Below are 19,613 nucleotides of genomic sequence, written 5' to 3'. Positions count from 1 at the left end.
TGACAATTATGTTCTTAAACAGATTGAGACACCTTTCCAGAGTCAGTTTCATTTCAATTCAGGAAGTGAACTGCAATTCCAAGTTTTACTCATAGAAAAGCATTATTTGTAATTGGAGTACTTCCTGAATTGAAATTGAATTGACCCCATCCCTGAACCTTTCCCTGTGGTCCCTTCAGGTGGTCAAGCTGTTTGCTGAGGCCATAAAGTATGCCAGCGAGTTGGACACCACCAGCCTGTTCCACTACCGCCAACGGGACGCTGACCGCCAACGGGACGCTGACCTCGAAAAGGAAGCTGACCGCCTTAGGGACGCTGCCACCGGACTGCAGGGCTAGAGCTGCACCCTTCCTTCCCCCGCCTCTTCTCATCTCTCCCGCTATCCCCGACCCTATCTCTGACCCTCCCTCATCCTCCCCCCATCCCTCCCCCACAGGGCCCAGACACAGCACAGTACAGCACACTCCATCAGGGTGACCATGATGACCCTTGACCTTTCACGTGACATGCTTCTTTACAGAGTAGAGGTGTATTTGTCCCCTTTCCCCTGAAGTGTGCACTCACGCACTCCTCCCCATTGATTTTAAAGTGTTGGATTGGTGTAAGAATGTTGGGCCAGAGGGAGTTTACACCATATTTCTTACATCAGTCGACTCCTCTGAAATCCATGAAGGGAAGCAAACACTTTAGGAGGAAGGACAGAGATTTGGACACAGGGCTCGTCTTCCATGACAACTGTTGCTGCATGTCTCTTTTCCTCTGTGATGTCTGGCGGATACTGTACCAAACATAGTTACTGTAGCATAGATAGTTACTGTAGCAAAGATAGTTACTGTAGCAAAGATAGTTCTTATACCAGAAGTTAAATTGTTATTGACACCTGTAAATGTAGCCCATAATTATATGCCAAATCTTTATACATGTGTTTTAAAGACATTTCACATCTAGGGATAGAGGACATAGTATGTTGGTTTGTGATCTCATTAAACCACATCCAAGGGCAGTATCTTTCCTGTTTACACACCACAAACACATTTTCTTTCTCTTAGTATGGCTGTATTTTCCTCATACTGAAAACACATAAAAACCCTTTGATATTTTGTTCGCCAGTTCAGGAGCCTTCAACATTTTTAAGTCTAAAACAGACCTAGCTGACAAACGTTTAAAAGCAGCGGGTGGCCATCCTATTGTCTCTGACCAGAACATCAGGCATCATTTTCTGTTCATTTTCCGGCGACTCTACATGTTGACTCACCACTGATGGTCTCTAACTAACCCACCAGCTGCTGCTTTCAGCCGTCGGTCGGCACGGTGTGATTTGTACGTAGTAATGCCTGCTACATTAAAGGACTCCGTTTGGCCAGTGACCCACACTACTGCTTCATGCATTCATGCATTTTGGTTATGGACTAAAAATGGTGCTATGGACCCAACTAGGATTGTATGTGTGTGTTGAGTGCAGTGTTGGAAAAAGTACACAATTGTCATACTTGAGTAAAACTATAGATACCTAGAAAGTTACTCAAGTATAAGTGAGTCACCCCGTAAAGTACTACTTACGTAAAAGTCTAAAAATTTGGTTCAAAATATACTCAAGTGTCAAAATTTAAGGTAGAAATCATTTCAAATTCCTTCTATTAAGCAAAGCAGACGGCACCATTGTCTTGTATTAAAAATGTACAGATAACCAGGGGCACACTCCAACACTCAGACATTATTAACAGATAACCAGGGGCACACTCCAACACTCAGACATCATTACAGATAACCAGGGGCACACTCCAACACTCATACATTATTACAGATAGCCAAGGGCACACTCCAACACTCAGACATTATTACAGATAACCAGGGTCACACTCCAACACTCAGACATAATTTACAGATAACCAGGGGCACACTCCAACACTCAGACATCATTACAGATAGCCAGGGGCACACTCCAACACTCAGACATCATTACAGATAACCAGGGGCACACTCCAACACTCAGACATCATTACAGATAACCAGGGGCACACTCCAACACTCAGACATCATTACAGATAACCAGGGGCACACTCCAACACTCAGACATCATTTACAGATAACCAGGGGCACACTCCAACACTCAGACATCATTTACAGATAACCGGGGGCACACTCCAACACTCAGACATCATTTACAGATAACCAGGGGCACACTCCAACACTCAGACATCATTACAGATAACCAGGGGCACACTCCAACACTCAGACATAATTTACAGATAGCCAGGGGCACACTCCAACACTCAGACATCATTACAGATAACCAGATGCACACTCTAACACTTAGACATCATTACAGATAGCCAGGGGCACACTCCAACATTCATACATCATTACAGATAACCAGGGGCACACTCCAACACTCAGACATCATTACAGATAGCCAGGGGCACACTCCAACACTCAGACATCATTAACAGATAACCAGGGGCACACTCCAACACTCAGACATCATTACAGATAACCAGGGGCACACTCCAACACTCAGACATCATTACAGATAACCAGATGCACACTCCAACACTCAGACATCATTACAGATAACCAGATGCACACTCCAACACTCAGACATCATTACAGATAACCAGGGGCACACTCTAACACTCAGACATCATTACAGATAACCAGATGCACACTCCAACACTCAGACATCATTACAGATAGCCAGGGGCACACTCCAACACTCAGACATCATTACAGATAACCAGGGGCACACTCCAACACTCAGACATCATTACAGATAGCCAGGGGCACACTCCAACACTCAGACATCATTACAGATAACCAGATGCACACTCTAACACTCCGACATCATTACAGATAACCAGGGGCACGCTCCAACACTCAGACATCATTTACAGATAACCAGGGGCACACTCCCAACACTCAGACATAATTTACAGATAGCCAGGGGCACACTCCAACACTCAGACATCATTACAGATAGCCAGGGGCACACTCCAACACTCAGACATCATTACAGATAACCAGATGCACACTCTAACACTCAGACATCATTACAGATAACCAGGGGCACGCTCCAACACTCAGACATCATTTACAGATAACCAGGGGCACACTCCAACACTCAGACATAATTTACAGATAGCCAGGGGCACACTCCAACACTCAGACATCATTACAGATAACCAGGGGCACACTCCAACACTCAGACATCATTACAGATAACCAGATGCACACTCCAACACTCAGACATCATTACAGATAGCCAGGGGCACACTCCAACACTCAGACATAATTTACAGATAACCAGGGTCACACTCCAACACTCAGACATCATTACAGATAACCAGGGGCACACTCCAACACTCAGACATAATTTACAGATAGCCAGGGGCACACTCCAACACTCAGACATCATTCCAGATAACCAGATGCACACTCCAACACTCAGACATCATTACAGATAACCAGGGGCACACTCCAACACTCAGACATCATTACAGATAGCCAGGGGCACACTCCAACACTCAGACATAATTTACAGATAGCCAGGGGCACACTCCAACACTCAGACATCATTACAGATAACCAGGGGCACACTCCAACACTCAGACATCATTACAGATAACCAGGGGCACACTCCAACACTCAGACATCATTACAGATAACCAGGGGCACACTCCAACACTCAGACATAATTTACAGATAGCCAGGGGCACACTCCAACACTCAGACATCATTACAGATAACCAGATGCACACTCCAACACTCAGACATCATTACAGATAGCCAGGGGCACACTCCAACACTCAGACATCATTACAGATAACCAGGGGCACACTCCAACACTCAGACATAATTTACAGATAGCCAGGGGCACACTCCAACACTCAGACATCATTACAGATAACCAGGGGCACACTCCAACACTCAGACATAATTTACAGATAACCAGGGTCACACTCCAACACTCAGACATCATTACAGATAACCAGGGGCACACTCCAACACTCAGACATAATTTACAGATAGCCAGGGGCACACTCCAACACTCAGACATCATTACAGATAACCAGATGCACACTCCAACACTCAGACATCATTACAGATAACCAGGGGCACACTCCAACACTCAGACATCATTACAGATAGCCAGGGGCACACTCCAACACTCAGACATAATTTACAGATAGCCAGGGGCACACTCCAACACTCAGACATCATTACAGATAACCAGGGGCACACTCCAACATTTAGACATCATTACAGATAACCAGGGGCACACTCCAACACTCAGACATCATTACAGATAACCAGGGGCACACTCCAACACTCAGACATAATTTACAGATAGCCAGGGGCACACTCCAACACTCAGACATCATTACAGATAACCAGATGCACACTCCAACACTCAGACATCATTACAGATAGCCAGGGGCACACTCCAACACTCAGACATCATTACAGATAACCAGGGGCACACTCCAACACTCAGACATCATTACAGATAACCAGGGGCACACTCCAACACTCAGACATCATTACAGATAACCAGGGGCACACTCCAACACTCAGACATCATTACAGATAACCAGGGGCACACTCCAACACTCAGACATCATTTACAGATAACCAGGGGCACGCTCCAACACTCAGACATCATTACAGATAACCAGATGCACACTCCAACACTCAGACATCATTACAGATAGCCAGGGGCACACTCCAACACTCAGACATCATTACAGATAACCAGGGGCACACTCCAACACTCAGACATAATTTACAGATAGCCAGGGGCACACTCCAACACTCAGACATCATTACAGATAACCAGGGGCACACTCCAACACTCAGACATAATTTACAGATAACCAGGGTCACACTCCAACACTCAGACATCATTACAGATAACCAGGGGCACACTCCAACACTCAGACATAATTTACAGATAGCCAGGGGCACACTCCCAACACTCAGACATCATTACAGATAACCAGATGCACACTCCAACACTCAGACATCATTACAGATAACCAGGGGCACACTCCAACACTCAGACATCATTACAGATAGCCAGGGGCACACTCCAACACTCAGACATAATTTACAGATAGCCAGGGGCACACTCCAACACTCAGACATCATTACAGATAACCAGGGGCACACTCCAACACTCAGACATCATTACAGATAACCAGGGGCACACTCCAACACTCAGACATCATTACAGATAACCAGGGGCACACTCCAACACTCAGACATAATTTACAGATAGCCAGGGGCACACTCCAACACTCAGACATCATTACAGATAACCAGATGCACACTCCAACACTCAGACATCATTACAGATAGCCAGGGGCACACTCCAACACTCAGACATCATTACAGATAACCAGGGGCACACTCCAACACTCAGACATCATTACAGATAACCAGGGGCACACTCCAACACTCAGACATCATTACAGATAGCCAGGGGCACACTCCAACACTCAGACATCATTACAGATAACCAGGGGCACACTCCAACACTCAGACATCATTACAGATAACCAGGGGCACACTCCAACACTCAGACATCATTACAGATAACCAGGGGCACACTCCAACACTCAGACATCATTACAGATAGCCAGGGGCACACTCCAACACTCAGACATCATTTAGAAAATATGCATTTGTGTTTAGTGAGTCAACCAGATCAGAGGCAGCAGGGATGACCATGTATTCTCTTGATAAGTCCGTGAATTGGACCATTTTCCTGTCCTGCTAAGCATTCAAAATGTAACGAGTACTTTTGGGTGTCAGGTAAAATGTACATTATTGTCTTTAGGAATGTAGTGAAGTAAAAGTTGTCAAATTTAAATAGCAAAGTAAAGTACAGATACCACCAACCAAAAACATCTTAACTAGTACTTTAACGTATTATTACTGAAATACTTTACACCACTGGTTGAGTGTGTGTGTTGAGTGTTTTACTAGGCACCCTTTGAGAAAGCTTCTACATTCTTGATATTTTGAGGCGGATATCAAGTTATGAATTTATCCAAAGTGCTTCTGTCTTTAAAAAAAAATAACTATCTGAAAGTTTTTAGTTATTTTGGTGACAATTTTAGTTAACGATCCTAACAGCTGATTAGTTATATTTTACATGTATTTGTGTGTCCATGTTTATAAATAATATGAGCTTACATTTCAAAGTACTCTCCCTTTTAAAAACATCTGCATTCTGCATACATACACATCTAATAAAAGCAGTGTTCACCATGTGTTAGCTGCAGTCTATTTTTACCTAATGTCTATTTGACTGTATCCCTGGGTTTACCCTGCTGTATAGAAGTTAGTTTTAGTGCCCTAGGGAATCCGGTTTTGCAGGACCATAGAGGGCTGTTTTAGTCTCCCTCCCCTGACCTGGAATTAACACTACTAGTCAGGTGAGTACATGTTTGATTGATTGGGTTTATATAGCACTTTTTCAGTTGCACAAAGCGCTAAGTGGGAAACACCTTATCCACCACCAATATTGATTGATTTGTTTTTTTTGTCTTTCAGATGTCTTTCAAACACTTGTTTACCACATGTAAATGACTGTACTTTGCCTGGGGCTGGGGGGAGATCACTGTATCACTTTTGCTGCTTTTAGACAGGCAGCCCAATTCTACACCCCCCCCCCCCCCCCCCCCCACTAATTGGTATTTTGACCAATCACAGGAGATTAGGACAGGGGTGGAAGAGGGAGGGAGGGGAACGTACTGTACATGGAGCCCTGCCGGGGCCACAGAGATGGTCTCTGCTTTTTGCAGATCTTTTTCATGCTATACTCATTATGAATTTAAACATATTAAGAGGAAATGAGATACATGTAAGCTATTTGTGTGAGGGTACCAATTACTAGACACAGTGGAGAACAACCTCTGACCTCTTCAATAGCAGGTTAGTCACACACACACTCAGGCCTTAATGACAATTTAATACAACAGCATGAAGATTCCATTGCCTGTGGTGTTCCATGTGGCTTTTGTTGTCAGTCCCTGTGTAAGTCTTGTTATGCTCTCAGTAAATACCTCTTTTGCTGACAGACGCTAGTCACACACATACCTCTGCTGACTTCAGACACTAGTCACACACATACCTCTGCTGACTTCAGACACTAGTCACACACATACCTCTGCTGACTTCAGACACTAGTCACACACATACCTCTGCTGACTTCAAACACTAGTCACACACATACCTCTGCTGATTTCAGACACTAGTCACACACATCCTCTGCTGACTTCAGACACTAGTCACACACATACCTCTACTGACTTCAGACACTAGTCACACACATCCTCTGCTGACTTCAGACACTAGTCACACACATACCTCTGCTGACTTCAGACACTAGTCACACACATACCTCTGCTGACTTCAGACACTAGTCACACACATCCTCTGCTGACTTCAGACACTAGCCATGAGCTTTGATGCTTTTACCCCAGCAATGATGATTGCACGCTTATAGTGTGTTCCGAATGGCACTCTATTCCCTATATAGTGCACTACTTTTGACCAGGGCCCTATGGTTAAGTAGTGCACTATAAAGTGAATAGAGTGCCATTTGGAACTCAGACATTTCCCCAGCTGCCATAGGGTTAGACTTTCCATCACATTTACCTACTCAAAGGGAGTTTTGCCATATGCCTGTCTCTGCTGTAACAGCACAGCCACCTGCTGTTTGACAGTTTATATTGAGCTCAAACTTATGTTTCCTGCCATCGTTAATAACACACTGACCCTAAGCTCTGCAAATAATAACACTGAGCTAAGATCTAACATAAACCATAGTGTACATGTATGATAAGAACATAGGGATCTGTATGTCTTCAATTCATCTGAATACATTCCTGTTTGTTTTAAGTATATGGGTCCTATTGGCCCTGGTCAAAAGTAGTGCACTGCATAAGGAATTGGGTGCAATTGGGAAGTTGCTGGGTCTTTTTTCTCTCCCAAGCTACGATCGTGGGATTCAGAACCATGGTGGGAAGCTCATTGAGGCTACATTTATTTATGACAGTCTAAAACCCAACCAGTCTCTTGACGCCTTTGTAAAATCTACATCTTACAGGAGACTAGAAGGCCAATGGGTGAACCTTTGTGACCACAGCTGCCTGTTCCATGTGTATCCTTTCTGCTACTGAGCTGAACACAGCCCATCCAGATCCATATACAACATCCCTCGAATTCGCTAAACTGGCTTCATCCCAAATGGCACCATGTTCCCTATATAGTGCACTACTTTTGACCATAAAGTAGTGCACTATTTAGAGAAACAGAGTGCCGTTTGGGATGCCACCCTCTTTGTTCACATGTTACTGTAATTACCTCTGAATCATCATACCTAACTACCATGTTCTTTAGCATGCTTGACTTGAACACTTAAACTACTTGTCTTTTCAAATGACAGTCTTTGTGTTTACGTTCCATTCTAATTAGCTGTACTTTGTGCAGAGAAAAGGGAGAAGATGTGTTCAGCCATTTCCCTTTGTAAAGTTTCAAGGGGAGTTCTTTTTTTATTGCGAATTTTGCAATTTGCATAACAAAACATTGCTAGGGTTTGATCAAGTCCCTTGTTTAGCTGGATAAAGTGCAATTACACATAATAGAGAATGTTTTTTTAGTATTCAGATGGCTATGGAGAGAGAGATTTCCCTACACGCTCCTGTAAGGCCTTACCTCAAGCCTCTCCTGGAATGTCAAAGAGCAGCTGTGTTCTGTATTCTCTGTTCTTAACTCTAGCAAGGAGGGCCGATACTGTGTAAAATAGTTACGTTTAATATGGTAAAACTGCGGTAGTTCTATTGATTCTGATGAAGGTTATTACCGGCCGACATGACATGATTTTAATGTCTATATAAATGAAGTATAAAAAAAGCCTATTGTCCTGCTCACTGGTTAAGTTCTTTACTTCTCTTGCTGCCATCTCACAACCCAGGACACTTGGGTTGTACTAGCTCTCATTGTGATGGTAGTGAGGATCATCTTTCAGTTCTTGCTGTACAGATCTGTGTATGTTTCGAGAGGTACTATGTAGGTAGATTGAGGACTCATTGTCTTGAAATTACAATAATGATACAATCGTGGGAATCAGTTCCATGGCTGAGAAGCTCATTGAGGCTACATTTATTGATGACAATCTAAAACCCAACCAGTCTCTTGACGCCTTTGTAAAATCTACATCTTACAGGAGACTAGAGGGCGAATGGGTGATAATGTCATCATTGGGAGAATGTGTGGAATGAGCTCATATGCAGAAAATACTACTTTGTGTGTCAGCGCCAGTGGGGAGTTTAGAACAACACCAGATCATATTAAATATTCAACAGGATCCCACTTACGTAACTGGCAAAAGTACGCATTTTTCTTTTTTTACTCATTAGATATGAATCCAGGACAAGTAACTATTTTACCGACCATAGGATACTGTCTGATCTGTCCCTCCTTGCCTTTCCCTTTTTGTCTCTGTCCCTTCGTGCCTCTCCCTCTTTGTCTCTGTCCCTCCGTGCCTCTCCCTTTTTGTCTCTGTCCCTCCGTGCCTCTCCCTTTTTGTCTCTGTCCCTTCGTGCCTCTCCTTCTTTGTCTCTGTCCCTCCGTGCCTCTCCCTCTTTGTCTCTGTCCCTGCGTGCCTCTCCCTCTTTGTCTCTGTCCCTCCGTGCCTCTCCCTTTTTGTCTCTGTCCCTCCGTGCCTCTCCCTTTTTGTCTCTGTCCCTTCGTGCCTCTCCTTCTTTGTCTCTGTCCCTTCGTGCCTCTCCCTCTTTGTCTCTGTCCCTCCGTGCCTCTCCCTTTTTGTCTCTGTCCCTCCGTGCCTCTCCCTTTTTGTCTCTGTCCCTTCGTGCCTCTCCTTCTTTGTCTCTGTCCCTCCGTGCCTCTCCCTTTTTGTCTCTGTCCCTCCGTGCCTCTCCCTCTTTGTCTCTGTCCCTCCGTGCCTCTCCCTCTTTGTCTCTGTCCCTCCGTGCCTCTCCTTCTTTGTCTCTGTCCCTCCGTGCCTCTCCTTCTTTGTCTCTGTCCCTCCGTGCCTCTCCCTCTTTGTCTCTGTCCCTCCGTGCCTCTCCTTCTTTGTCTCTGTCCCTCCGTGCCTCTCCTTCTTTGTCTCTGTCCCTCCGTGCCTCTCCCTCTTTGTCTCTGTCCCTGCGTGCCTCTCCTTCTTTGTCTCTGTCCCTCAGTGCCTCTCCTTCTTTGTCTCTGTCCCTCCGTGCCTCTCCTTCTTTGTCTCTGTCCCTCCGTGCCTCTCCTTCTTTGTCTCTGTCCCTCCGTGCCTCTCCTTCTTTGTCTCTGTCCCTCCGTGCCTCTCCCTCTTTGTCTCATCAGCCTTATTCTAAAATTGATACAATTGTTTTTGCCCCCCTCATCAATCTACACACAATACCCCATAATGACAAAGTGAAAACAGGTTTGTAGAAATTTTTGCTAATTTATTAAAAATAAAAAACTGAAATACCTTACTTACATAAGTATTCAGATCCTTTGCTATTAGACTCCAAATAAATTGTGTACAGGTGCATCTTGTTTCCATTGATCATCCTTGAGATATTTCTACAACTTGGAGTCCAGCTGTAGTAAATTCAATTGATTGGACATGATTAGGAAGACACACACCTGTCTATTTAAGGTCCCACAGTTGACAGTGCATGTCAGAGCAAAAACCAAGCCGTGAGGTCGAAGGAATTGTCCGTAGAGGTCCGAGACAGGATTGTGTTGAGGCACAGATCTGGCAACGGGTACCTAAAAATGTCTGCAGCATTGAAGGTCCCCAAGAACACAGTGGCTTCCAACATTCTTAAATGGAAGAGGTTTGGAACCAACAAGACTCTTCCTAGAGCTGGCCGTCTGGCCAAACTGAGCAATTGGGGGAGAAGGGCCTTGGTCAGGGAAGTGACCAAGAACCCGATGGTCACTCTGGCAGAGCTCCAGAGTTCCTCTGTGGAGATGGGAGACCCTTCCAGAAGGACAACCATCTCTGCCAGCACTCCACCAATCAGGCATTCATGGTAGAGTGGCCAGAGGGAAGCCACTCCTCAGTAACAAGATTCTCTAGTCTGATGAAACCAAGATTGAAGAGAGGTCTTTGTGAATGGTCAGAAGTTCAGAAGAAAGGTCTTTTGTTTCTGACTATTTTGAGCCTGTAATCTAACCCACAAATGCTGATGCTCCAGATACTCAATTAGTCTAAAGAAGGCCAGTTTTATTGCTTCTTCAATCAGAACAACAGTTTTCAGCTGTGCTAAAATAATTGCAAAAAGGGTTTTCTAATGATCAATTAGCCTTTTAAAATGATCAACTTGGATTAGCTAACACAACGTGCCAATGGAACACAGGAGTGATGGTTGCTGATAATGGGCCTCTGTACGCCTATATATTCCATAAAAAAAGTGCCGACTACAATAGTCATTTACAACATTAACAATGTCTACACTGTATTTCTGATCAATTTGATGTTATTTTAATAGACAAAAAATGTGCTTTTCTTTCAAAAACAAGGACATTTCTAAGTGACCCCAAACTTTTGAACGGTAGTGTACATAACCTACCGTCTCAGAGTAGGAGTACTGATCTAGGATTAGGTTCTCCCCTGTCCATCTTATCCTATTCATTATGATCTAAAATCCTAAACTGATCCTAAATCAGCACTCCTACTCTAATATTCTTGAAACATACAGCCCCTGGTCTCCTAAAAGACAAAACAATAGATTTGAATATTTAGTTTCAAAACCCTAAAGAGTTAGACAAAAAAGAAAGAGCGGAGGGAGAGGGAGAGTCAGCGTCTTCCATTTCCAACCCAGGCAGATAGTTTCATCTATTTTCAATTTAACACTCTCTGACTGACTAACAATAACATTTAGAACACCTCCCACCACCATGGCAACGGGGTGGGTGGCAGGTACTATATGACAGGGCGGCGTAGCGGAGGGTGGGTAGTGGCTAGTGCTCTGACTGGAGGAGAGTAATGGTCGCCTGCGGACCAAAATAAATGCATCATAAGATCGTAGCGCCCTTTGATTACTCTGGTTAAGATACAGATGATACTCACTATTCACACTCAGCACTCCCTTCCCATTAGAGGATGGAATATATGGTGTCAAAGTAGCACCCAGCACTTAGTCTACACCCCCTCCCCATGCTCCCCTATCCTCTCCTCTGATGCAAATGTTTTTCAGTTATTGAAGAGGTGTCTGGATCCATTTAATTATAAGCAAACATTGTGTCTCAGACAGTCTTCCCCCTGCGTGTCTGCCAAGGGCATGAGGAGGAGGGAGAGGAGCAAACTCAAATGAGGAAAACAGCTCTATTTCAATTTTCCTTTCCTTGCACGAACTCTCTTCTCTTTCCACATATCTTCTCCTCTTTCCACATATCTTCTCCTCTTTCCACATATCTTCTCTTCTTTCCACATATCTTCTCCTCTCTTTCCACATATCTTCTCCTCTCTTTCCACATATCTTCTCCTCTTTTTCCACATATCTTCTCCTCTCCACATATCTACATCTCTTTCCACATATTCTCCTCTTTTTCCACATCTTCTCCTCTTTCCACATATCTTCTCCTCTCTTTCCACATATCTTCTCCTCTCTTTCCACATGTCTTCTCCTCTCTTTCCACATGTCTTCTCCTCTCTTTCCACATATCTTCTCCTCTCTTTCCACATATCTTCTCCTCTCTTTCCACATATCTTCTCTCTTTTCTACATATCTTCTCTCTTTCCACATATCTTTTCCTCTCTTTCTACATATCTTCTCCTCTCTTTCCACATATCTTCTCCTCTCTTTCCACATATCTTCTCTCTTTTCTACATATCTTCTCTCTTTTCTACATATCTTCTCTCTTTCCACATATCTTCTCCTCTTTTTCCACATATCTTCTCCTTTTTTTCCACATATCTTCTCCTCTCTTTCCACATATCTTCTCTCTTTTCTACATATCTTCTCTCTTTCCACATATCTTCTCCTCTCTTTCCGCATATCTTCTCCTCTCTTTCCACATATCTTCTCCTCTCTTTCCACATATCTTCTCCTCTCTTTCTACATATCTTCTCCTCTTTTTCCACATATCTTCTCCTCTCTTTCTACATATCTCCTCTCTTTCTACATATCTTCTCCTCTTTCCACATATCTTCTCATCTCTTTCCACATATCTTCTCCTCTTTCCACATATCTTCTCATCTCTTTCCACATATCTTCTCTCTTTCTACATATCTTCTCCTTTCTTTCTACATATCTTCTCCTTTCTTTCTACATGTCTTCTCCTTTCTTTTTATATATCTTCTCCTTTCTTTCTACATATCTTCTCCTTTCTTTCTACATGTCTTCTCCTTTCTTTCTACATATCTTCTCCTTTCTTTCTACATATCTTCTCCTTTCTTTCTACATCTCCTTTCTTTCTACATATCTTCTCTCTTTCTACATATCTTCTCCTTTCTTTCTACATCTCCTTTCTTTCTACATATCTTCTCCTTTCTTTCTACATATCTTCTCTCTTTCTACATATCTTCTCCTTTCTTTCTACATCTCCTTTCTTTCTACATATCTTTTCCTTTCTTTCTACATATCTTCTCCACTCTTTCTACATATTGCCTCCCTTTTACCACCTATCCTCTCCCTTCTTTCCACCTTTAATTTCCCTTCTTTCCACCTCTCCTCTCCCCTCTTTGCCCCTCTATCCAGCCTGTCTGTTGTGCTGTTGGTGTGTAGCAGCTGATGGACTGTGTCAGATAATTGACCATAAAGCAGGTAATCAATACCTGGGCAACAACACTATTAAGACCGCTGTTGACGCAGTCGCTCCTTCACTTCACACGCACGGACACACACATACACACAAACACGCGTATGCAGACACCACACGCATGCACACACACACAAACGGACGCACGCAAACAAACATTCACATACACACATACAGGTCATTCCACCAATTCAGTGCTTTTTGAGAAGTAGACCGTCACATTTTATATATTTTTTGACATTCTGTCCTGAAGACCACATGTTCAACACTATTAAAAACACTATTAAGTGCCAAATAAAGTAACAGGGTTGACCATAACAGGGTTGATGACTTCATTTTAATCAGCTATAAATCCCCTTGACAGAGGAAATGGAAGCAAGTTGTGTGCAACAGGAAGTGGCAATTGAATGCAACCCACTGGGCACAGACGTCATTTCAACGTCTAGTTTTGATTTACATTTGGTGGAGTTATCAACTACCGTGAATTCAACTTGAAATCAAGGAAATAAATGTCACCATGTCATTGGATTTAGGGTAAAAGTTGGGTAGAAAAAAAGACTAAATTCCCTTACTTTGATCACTTTTTTCAAATCCAAGCAGTTTTCCATGTTGATTCAACGTCATCACAAAGATTTTTTTTGTTTGAAATGACATGGAAACAACATTGATTCAACCAGTTTTTTGGCCAGTGGGAAGTGTCACAAAAATATTGAAATTGTAAAAAATGTCTAGCCTGTCTATGAGTAACAGGGTGACTGACCTGTTATGCTCGACTCAGTTTTCCACCACAAAACACCAGAAAATGGCCAAAAAGAGTAGAATCAGCTCACCTACTTTTACACTATGATTTGACTGTGTTTCTTTTGAAAAAAATATTTTAAAAGGAATAGTTTCACCATTATTAAAATGAGCGTTCAGTTCACATAACAAGGTTGACCTTAAATGAGGGTTCAGTTCACATAACAGGGTTGACCTTAATTGAGGGTTCAGTTCACATAACAGGGTTGACCTTAAATGAGAGTTCAGTTCACATAACAGGGTTGACCTTAATTGAGGGTTCAGTTCACATAACAGGGTTGACCTTAAATGAGAGTTCAGTTCACATAACAGGGTTGACCTTAAATGAGAGTTCAGTTCACATAACAGGGTTGACCTTAAATGAGAGTTCAGTTCACATAACAGGGTTGACCTTAAATGAGAGTTCAGTTCACATAACAGGGTTGACCTTAAATGAGGGACATATGTAAATTAATCACTAATCACATTAAATAAATAATAATCTTCATAGCAACAAAATAACTAGGGCTTTTCAATGATGGTGAAAACTTTGAGAAATGTTGGGCTTAAGTGGGTTCAAATCTTCCAGAAGTCACAGATGGTGCATGGAGGGACATGTCAAAATTATACATTTGATCTTTATTCATATACAAAATGTAGAGATTACAGATTTATTGAATCTTCTATATGGTCGATATTAAAGTGCACTTCATTGTCAATATTGGTGCACAATTTCTACTTAAAATATCAAAGGGACGCAAAAGGCACTGTTTTTGTGGACAACCCATGCGCACACACCCCTCCTGCTACTCCTCCTCTTCCTCCCGTCTGTCAGAAAGGGAAGACTATTTCATCATACACATTTGCAACATGACTATTTAAATCACATACAGAACATGTTTTAATTTGTCTGATGTGGTTATACAGTATCTTCCTTCACCATAGACTTATTTTTCCTTTCACATAGCAAAGTTTGGAACCAATGTAGAGTGATATTGTTGCAAGGATTTCTATTCTAATTGCAAAGGAAAAATTGGTAGCCTTGCAGAAATGTCTTATTTTTTTGTTAGTTTTGAAAAACAAAATGATGACATTGCTATAACAAAACCCTATTGCTTTACTCTGAGAACTGCCATGGCACATTGTGGTCATTAAGAATGTGCAAAAACACTGAAAATAGACAATATTAATAAACCTCTCCTCCTGGCCAAGCAACCAATGACACCAATAGGAGAAACAGTACCAACCATATTTATGAGCAAAGACAGAGAAAGAGGGAGAGAAAGGAAAGAGAGAGTTGAAGAGCGAGATAATTATAGGAATTATTAGAAAATGAAAGTCGATCGACAACTTAAGCTGAAGAGCCCCCTCCCTCCTTCAAGTGCTGAAACATTAGAACAAAACCTTGCATCCAGGTCACCTGCTCTTTCCATGATGTAGACTGACCAGGGGAATCCAGGTAAAAGCTAGGATTCCTTATCGATGTCACTTCAATCAGTGTAGATTAAGGGGAAGAGACAGGTTTAATAAGGATTTGTGCATGTGTGCCATTCAGATCGTGAATGGGCAAGACAAGATATTTCAGTGCTTTTGAATGGGGTATGGTAGTAGATGCCAGGCGCACTGGTTTGTGACAACAACTACAACACTGCTGAGTTTTTCATGCTCAACAGTTCCCTGTGTGTATCAAGAATGGTCCACCACCCAAAGGATATCCAGCCAACTTGACACAACTGTGGGAAGAATTTGGAGTCAACATGAGCCAGCATCCCTGTTGACTGCTTTTGACACCTTGTAGAGTCCATGCCCTGATGTATTGAGTCTGTTCTGAGGGCAAAAGGGGGTGCAACTCCATATTAGGAAGGTGTTCCTAATGTTTGGTATACTCAGTGTATGTTTGTTTACTGTTAAACTTAAAATAGGCCTTTTAGAAGTTTCAGCATCAACCAGAAATTAACCAAGCTGATCCTTTGTTAGCCTACGTCCCAAATGGCACCTTATTCCTTACATAGTTCACTACTTTTGGATCTATGTGCCACGGTCAAAAGTAGTGCACTATATGGGGAATAGGGTGCCATTTGGGACGATACCTTTAAAACTGTGGATTTAAGCTGTGGTGCGGTGGAGGGAGGGCATTTTGATCAAACAAGCCAGAAGAGGAGTGCTGCATCCCAATGGCTGTCGGCTGTTGTAGTGTAGGTTCTCAGAGGACTCCAGCTACAGATTCAGGCTAGACTGATTTCTCTTCTCTTTGCCTGCAGTTCAAATGGCACCCAATTCCCCATATAGTGTACTACTTTTGTATGGGTCCTGGTCAAAAGCAGTGTGCTATATATAGGAAATAGGGTGCCATTTGGGATGCAACCTCTCTCTCATAGCCATGTTGCACTTGAGTTCCCCACTATCTCTCTAGCCCTGCTGCCTCACTGGTCTGCTTCCTAACAGCTCTGTGTTGGTGGGGGAAACTGTTTTTAGACTGTTAAAAAATACCATTAAATGAGTTTCTCTCTGTTAGTCCAGCGGATAAGAACCAAAAGTACTGGAGATCTTTCCACTTTACTATACAAGTATCAAACTTGGTACACTAATACTAGATTGTTTGTTTTAACGTAACCTTTATTTAATTAGGTAAGTCAGTTAAGAACAAATTCTTATTTATAATGACGGCCTACCAGAACGACGCTGGGCCAGATGTGCGCAGCTGGGCCTGGATTCAAACCAGGGACTGTAGTGACACCTCTTGCACTGAGATGCAGTGCCTTAGACCGCTGCGTCACTCGGAGATACCTGGAGGCAGTCTGGGAAGCAAGTCAGTCAACCAAGGCAGCCATTTATTTTTGGCTATAGTGCAATCACAGATTTTGTCCATTTCCAATATGGCCACCAACTGCGTAGGTCCATATTGGACTAGAACCACTTGACCATATCTCCATATATAATTGGTACATACAACCCAATGATGGCTTAAAATGTTTGAGTGAGTCTGGAAAATACAATTAAATGGCAAACAAATCCATAGATACGTATCCATTAAACATTTTTATGTATCCTTAAACATTTTTGTAAGTAGGTCAAATAGTTTACATGTAAACACAAAAAAGTAATATGAGTTTTCCCTGAAGTCTACTGATTTCAATGATATATAATATGATATTCTGTTTGTGTCAATTTTAGGAAAATTACAGGAAACCTGCCCTGCACAAGTCACTTTAGGTAAAATCCCATAGGAATGTATTATGTCCGGCAGAGAGACGGGTAACCCATTTTAGCTAAATACTTTTATGATGAGACCTTTCAGCCTTTACCCAAAGTAAGTTAAAGTCTAAACAAAGATGTCTAGTAATAGTGCCATTGCAGATTTAACCTATTAGTGCTATTTTTTATGTGCTGCTGAGCAAAGAAAAGTTAATGACGTAATTTCTCAATAATAATTGCATATGCAAAAAACGCATAATCCAAATGCAACATCTGCCTATGCCTACACACATTGAATAAATGTGAATAAATGTTTGTATTTTTTATACTGTCAGAAACACCAAATTAGGCCTACCTAATTTCAAAATAGGCCATTATCGCTGTCAATCATGAATGACAATTCTTCTTGTTTTACAGGTGAAACGTCCAAGCTGCATTCTGAATGCCAACCATAACCATTTTATCTCACTCGGTTTCATGAAAATATGCATTTAGATGAGTGATGTGAGTAAAATATTCTTTGTGCGGATTTCAGAGTAGATGACAGTAATAAGCTACAGACTAGCCTACTGTATTGTTTTCATCAGAGCACATTTATCCTATGGTGCATGCTGTTTAGTTTTGGCCGCATCATGAGTAAAGAACGTGACCAAGATGGTCATATCAAGGATCATTTAGCTATTTGATTGGGAATCTTAGGAAACCTTTAGGTATCCCCCAAAAATTATTTGATGAAACATTGAATTTGGACTTACTGCTATTAGCCCATAGAAATGCATTGAATAACAGATTCATACATGGAAAAACAGACACACAAAATATATGTAAAGGAAGTTTGTTTTAAAGTGTCTGTCCTATATCTGAGAGATTTTTTTCTTTTAAAGATCAGGAAACTGACTGCGGAAATTTGCTAGAGGGTTATTAAATATTTTGTAGAAAAGTGCCCATAAATCTACCAAAATGACTGATTCTTGAACACTTTCATTTTTAGAGTATTACATTTAAACTCTTAAAACTGTCAAATGGCTGTTCCCTAAAGTATACTAATTACAATGATATAAAACATGATATTCTGTATTTTGTCATTTTCAAGAAATGTGACAAGAAACCTTCCCTGTACCTCCTACCCTATAATTAGAATGCTGAAAATGGACCATGGACATGGAACCAATCCAACAGAACTCTACCTTTTTGAATGAGATGTATAGGACACGATACTAGGGCTACCATTACTTATTATGCAAGCACTGTTTAGGTACGTGTTATATATCATTCTAATCCATAGATATCAGATATTGTGAAAAAGCATTGATTTGGACAGCATTTTGGCTACATTTGTGGTCATATAAAAAAAAAACCATCAACAACAAAAAAACATGATCCATTTGATTGTATTTTCCACAATACCTTGAACATTTTAAAATCCATAACAGTCTAAGCCCAGTCTAAGAGGGGTTACAAATGCATTGATTAACAGATTCACTACATGGAGCAGATAGTCCCCCCCAAAAAGCAAACGGATGTTCTGAAGTGTCTGTCCTACAGTGCCTTGACTTTTTCCACATTTTGTAACGTTGCAGCGTTATTCTCAAATGGATTAAATAAATAAAAGTCCTCAGCAATCTACACACAATACCCCATAATGACAAAGCGAAAACAGGTTTTTAGAAATGTTTCTTGGCCCCGGTGATGTACTGGGCCGTACGCACTACCCTCTGTAGTGCCTTGCGGTCGGAGGCTGAGCAATTGCCATACCAAGCAGTGATGCAACCTGTCAGGATGCTCTCGATGTTGCAGCTGTAGAACCTTTTGAGGATCTGAGGACCCATGATACTGAGCGACCTTCAGACGAGTCTTGTGAGGCCTGTGGGCGTCTT

At 42.1% G+C, this 19,613-nt stretch overlaps 1 protein-coding gene across 1 annotated transcript in view; it reads left to right on the top strand.

Annotated features, from left to right (window-relative positions):
• Positions 1-6,270, top strand: part of cps1 (carbamoyl-phosphate synthase 1, mitochondrial) — a 119,033-nt gene extending 112,763 nt beyond the window's left edge. Inside the window, exon 38 of the mRNA XM_055878266.1 lies at positions 180-6,270. Within this exon, the coding sequence (XP_055734241.1) occupies positions 180-338 (159 nt within the window). The 3' untranslated portion in view covers positions 339-6,270. The remainder of the gene's footprint in view (positions 1-179) is intronic.
• Positions 6,271-19,613: the final 13,343 nt, after the last annotated feature.

Source organism: Salvelinus fontinalis, chromosome 23 (genome assembly GCF_029448725.1).
Source record: "Salvelinus fontinalis isolate EN_2023a chromosome 23, ASM2944872v1, whole genome shotgun sequence".
Classification (NCBI taxonomy): domain Eukaryota; kingdom Metazoa; phylum Chordata; class Actinopteri; order Salmoniformes; family Salmonidae; genus Salvelinus; species Salvelinus fontinalis.
Note: the sequence above shows the minus strand (reverse complement) of the source record. Positions and strands in the feature narration are given on the sequence as shown.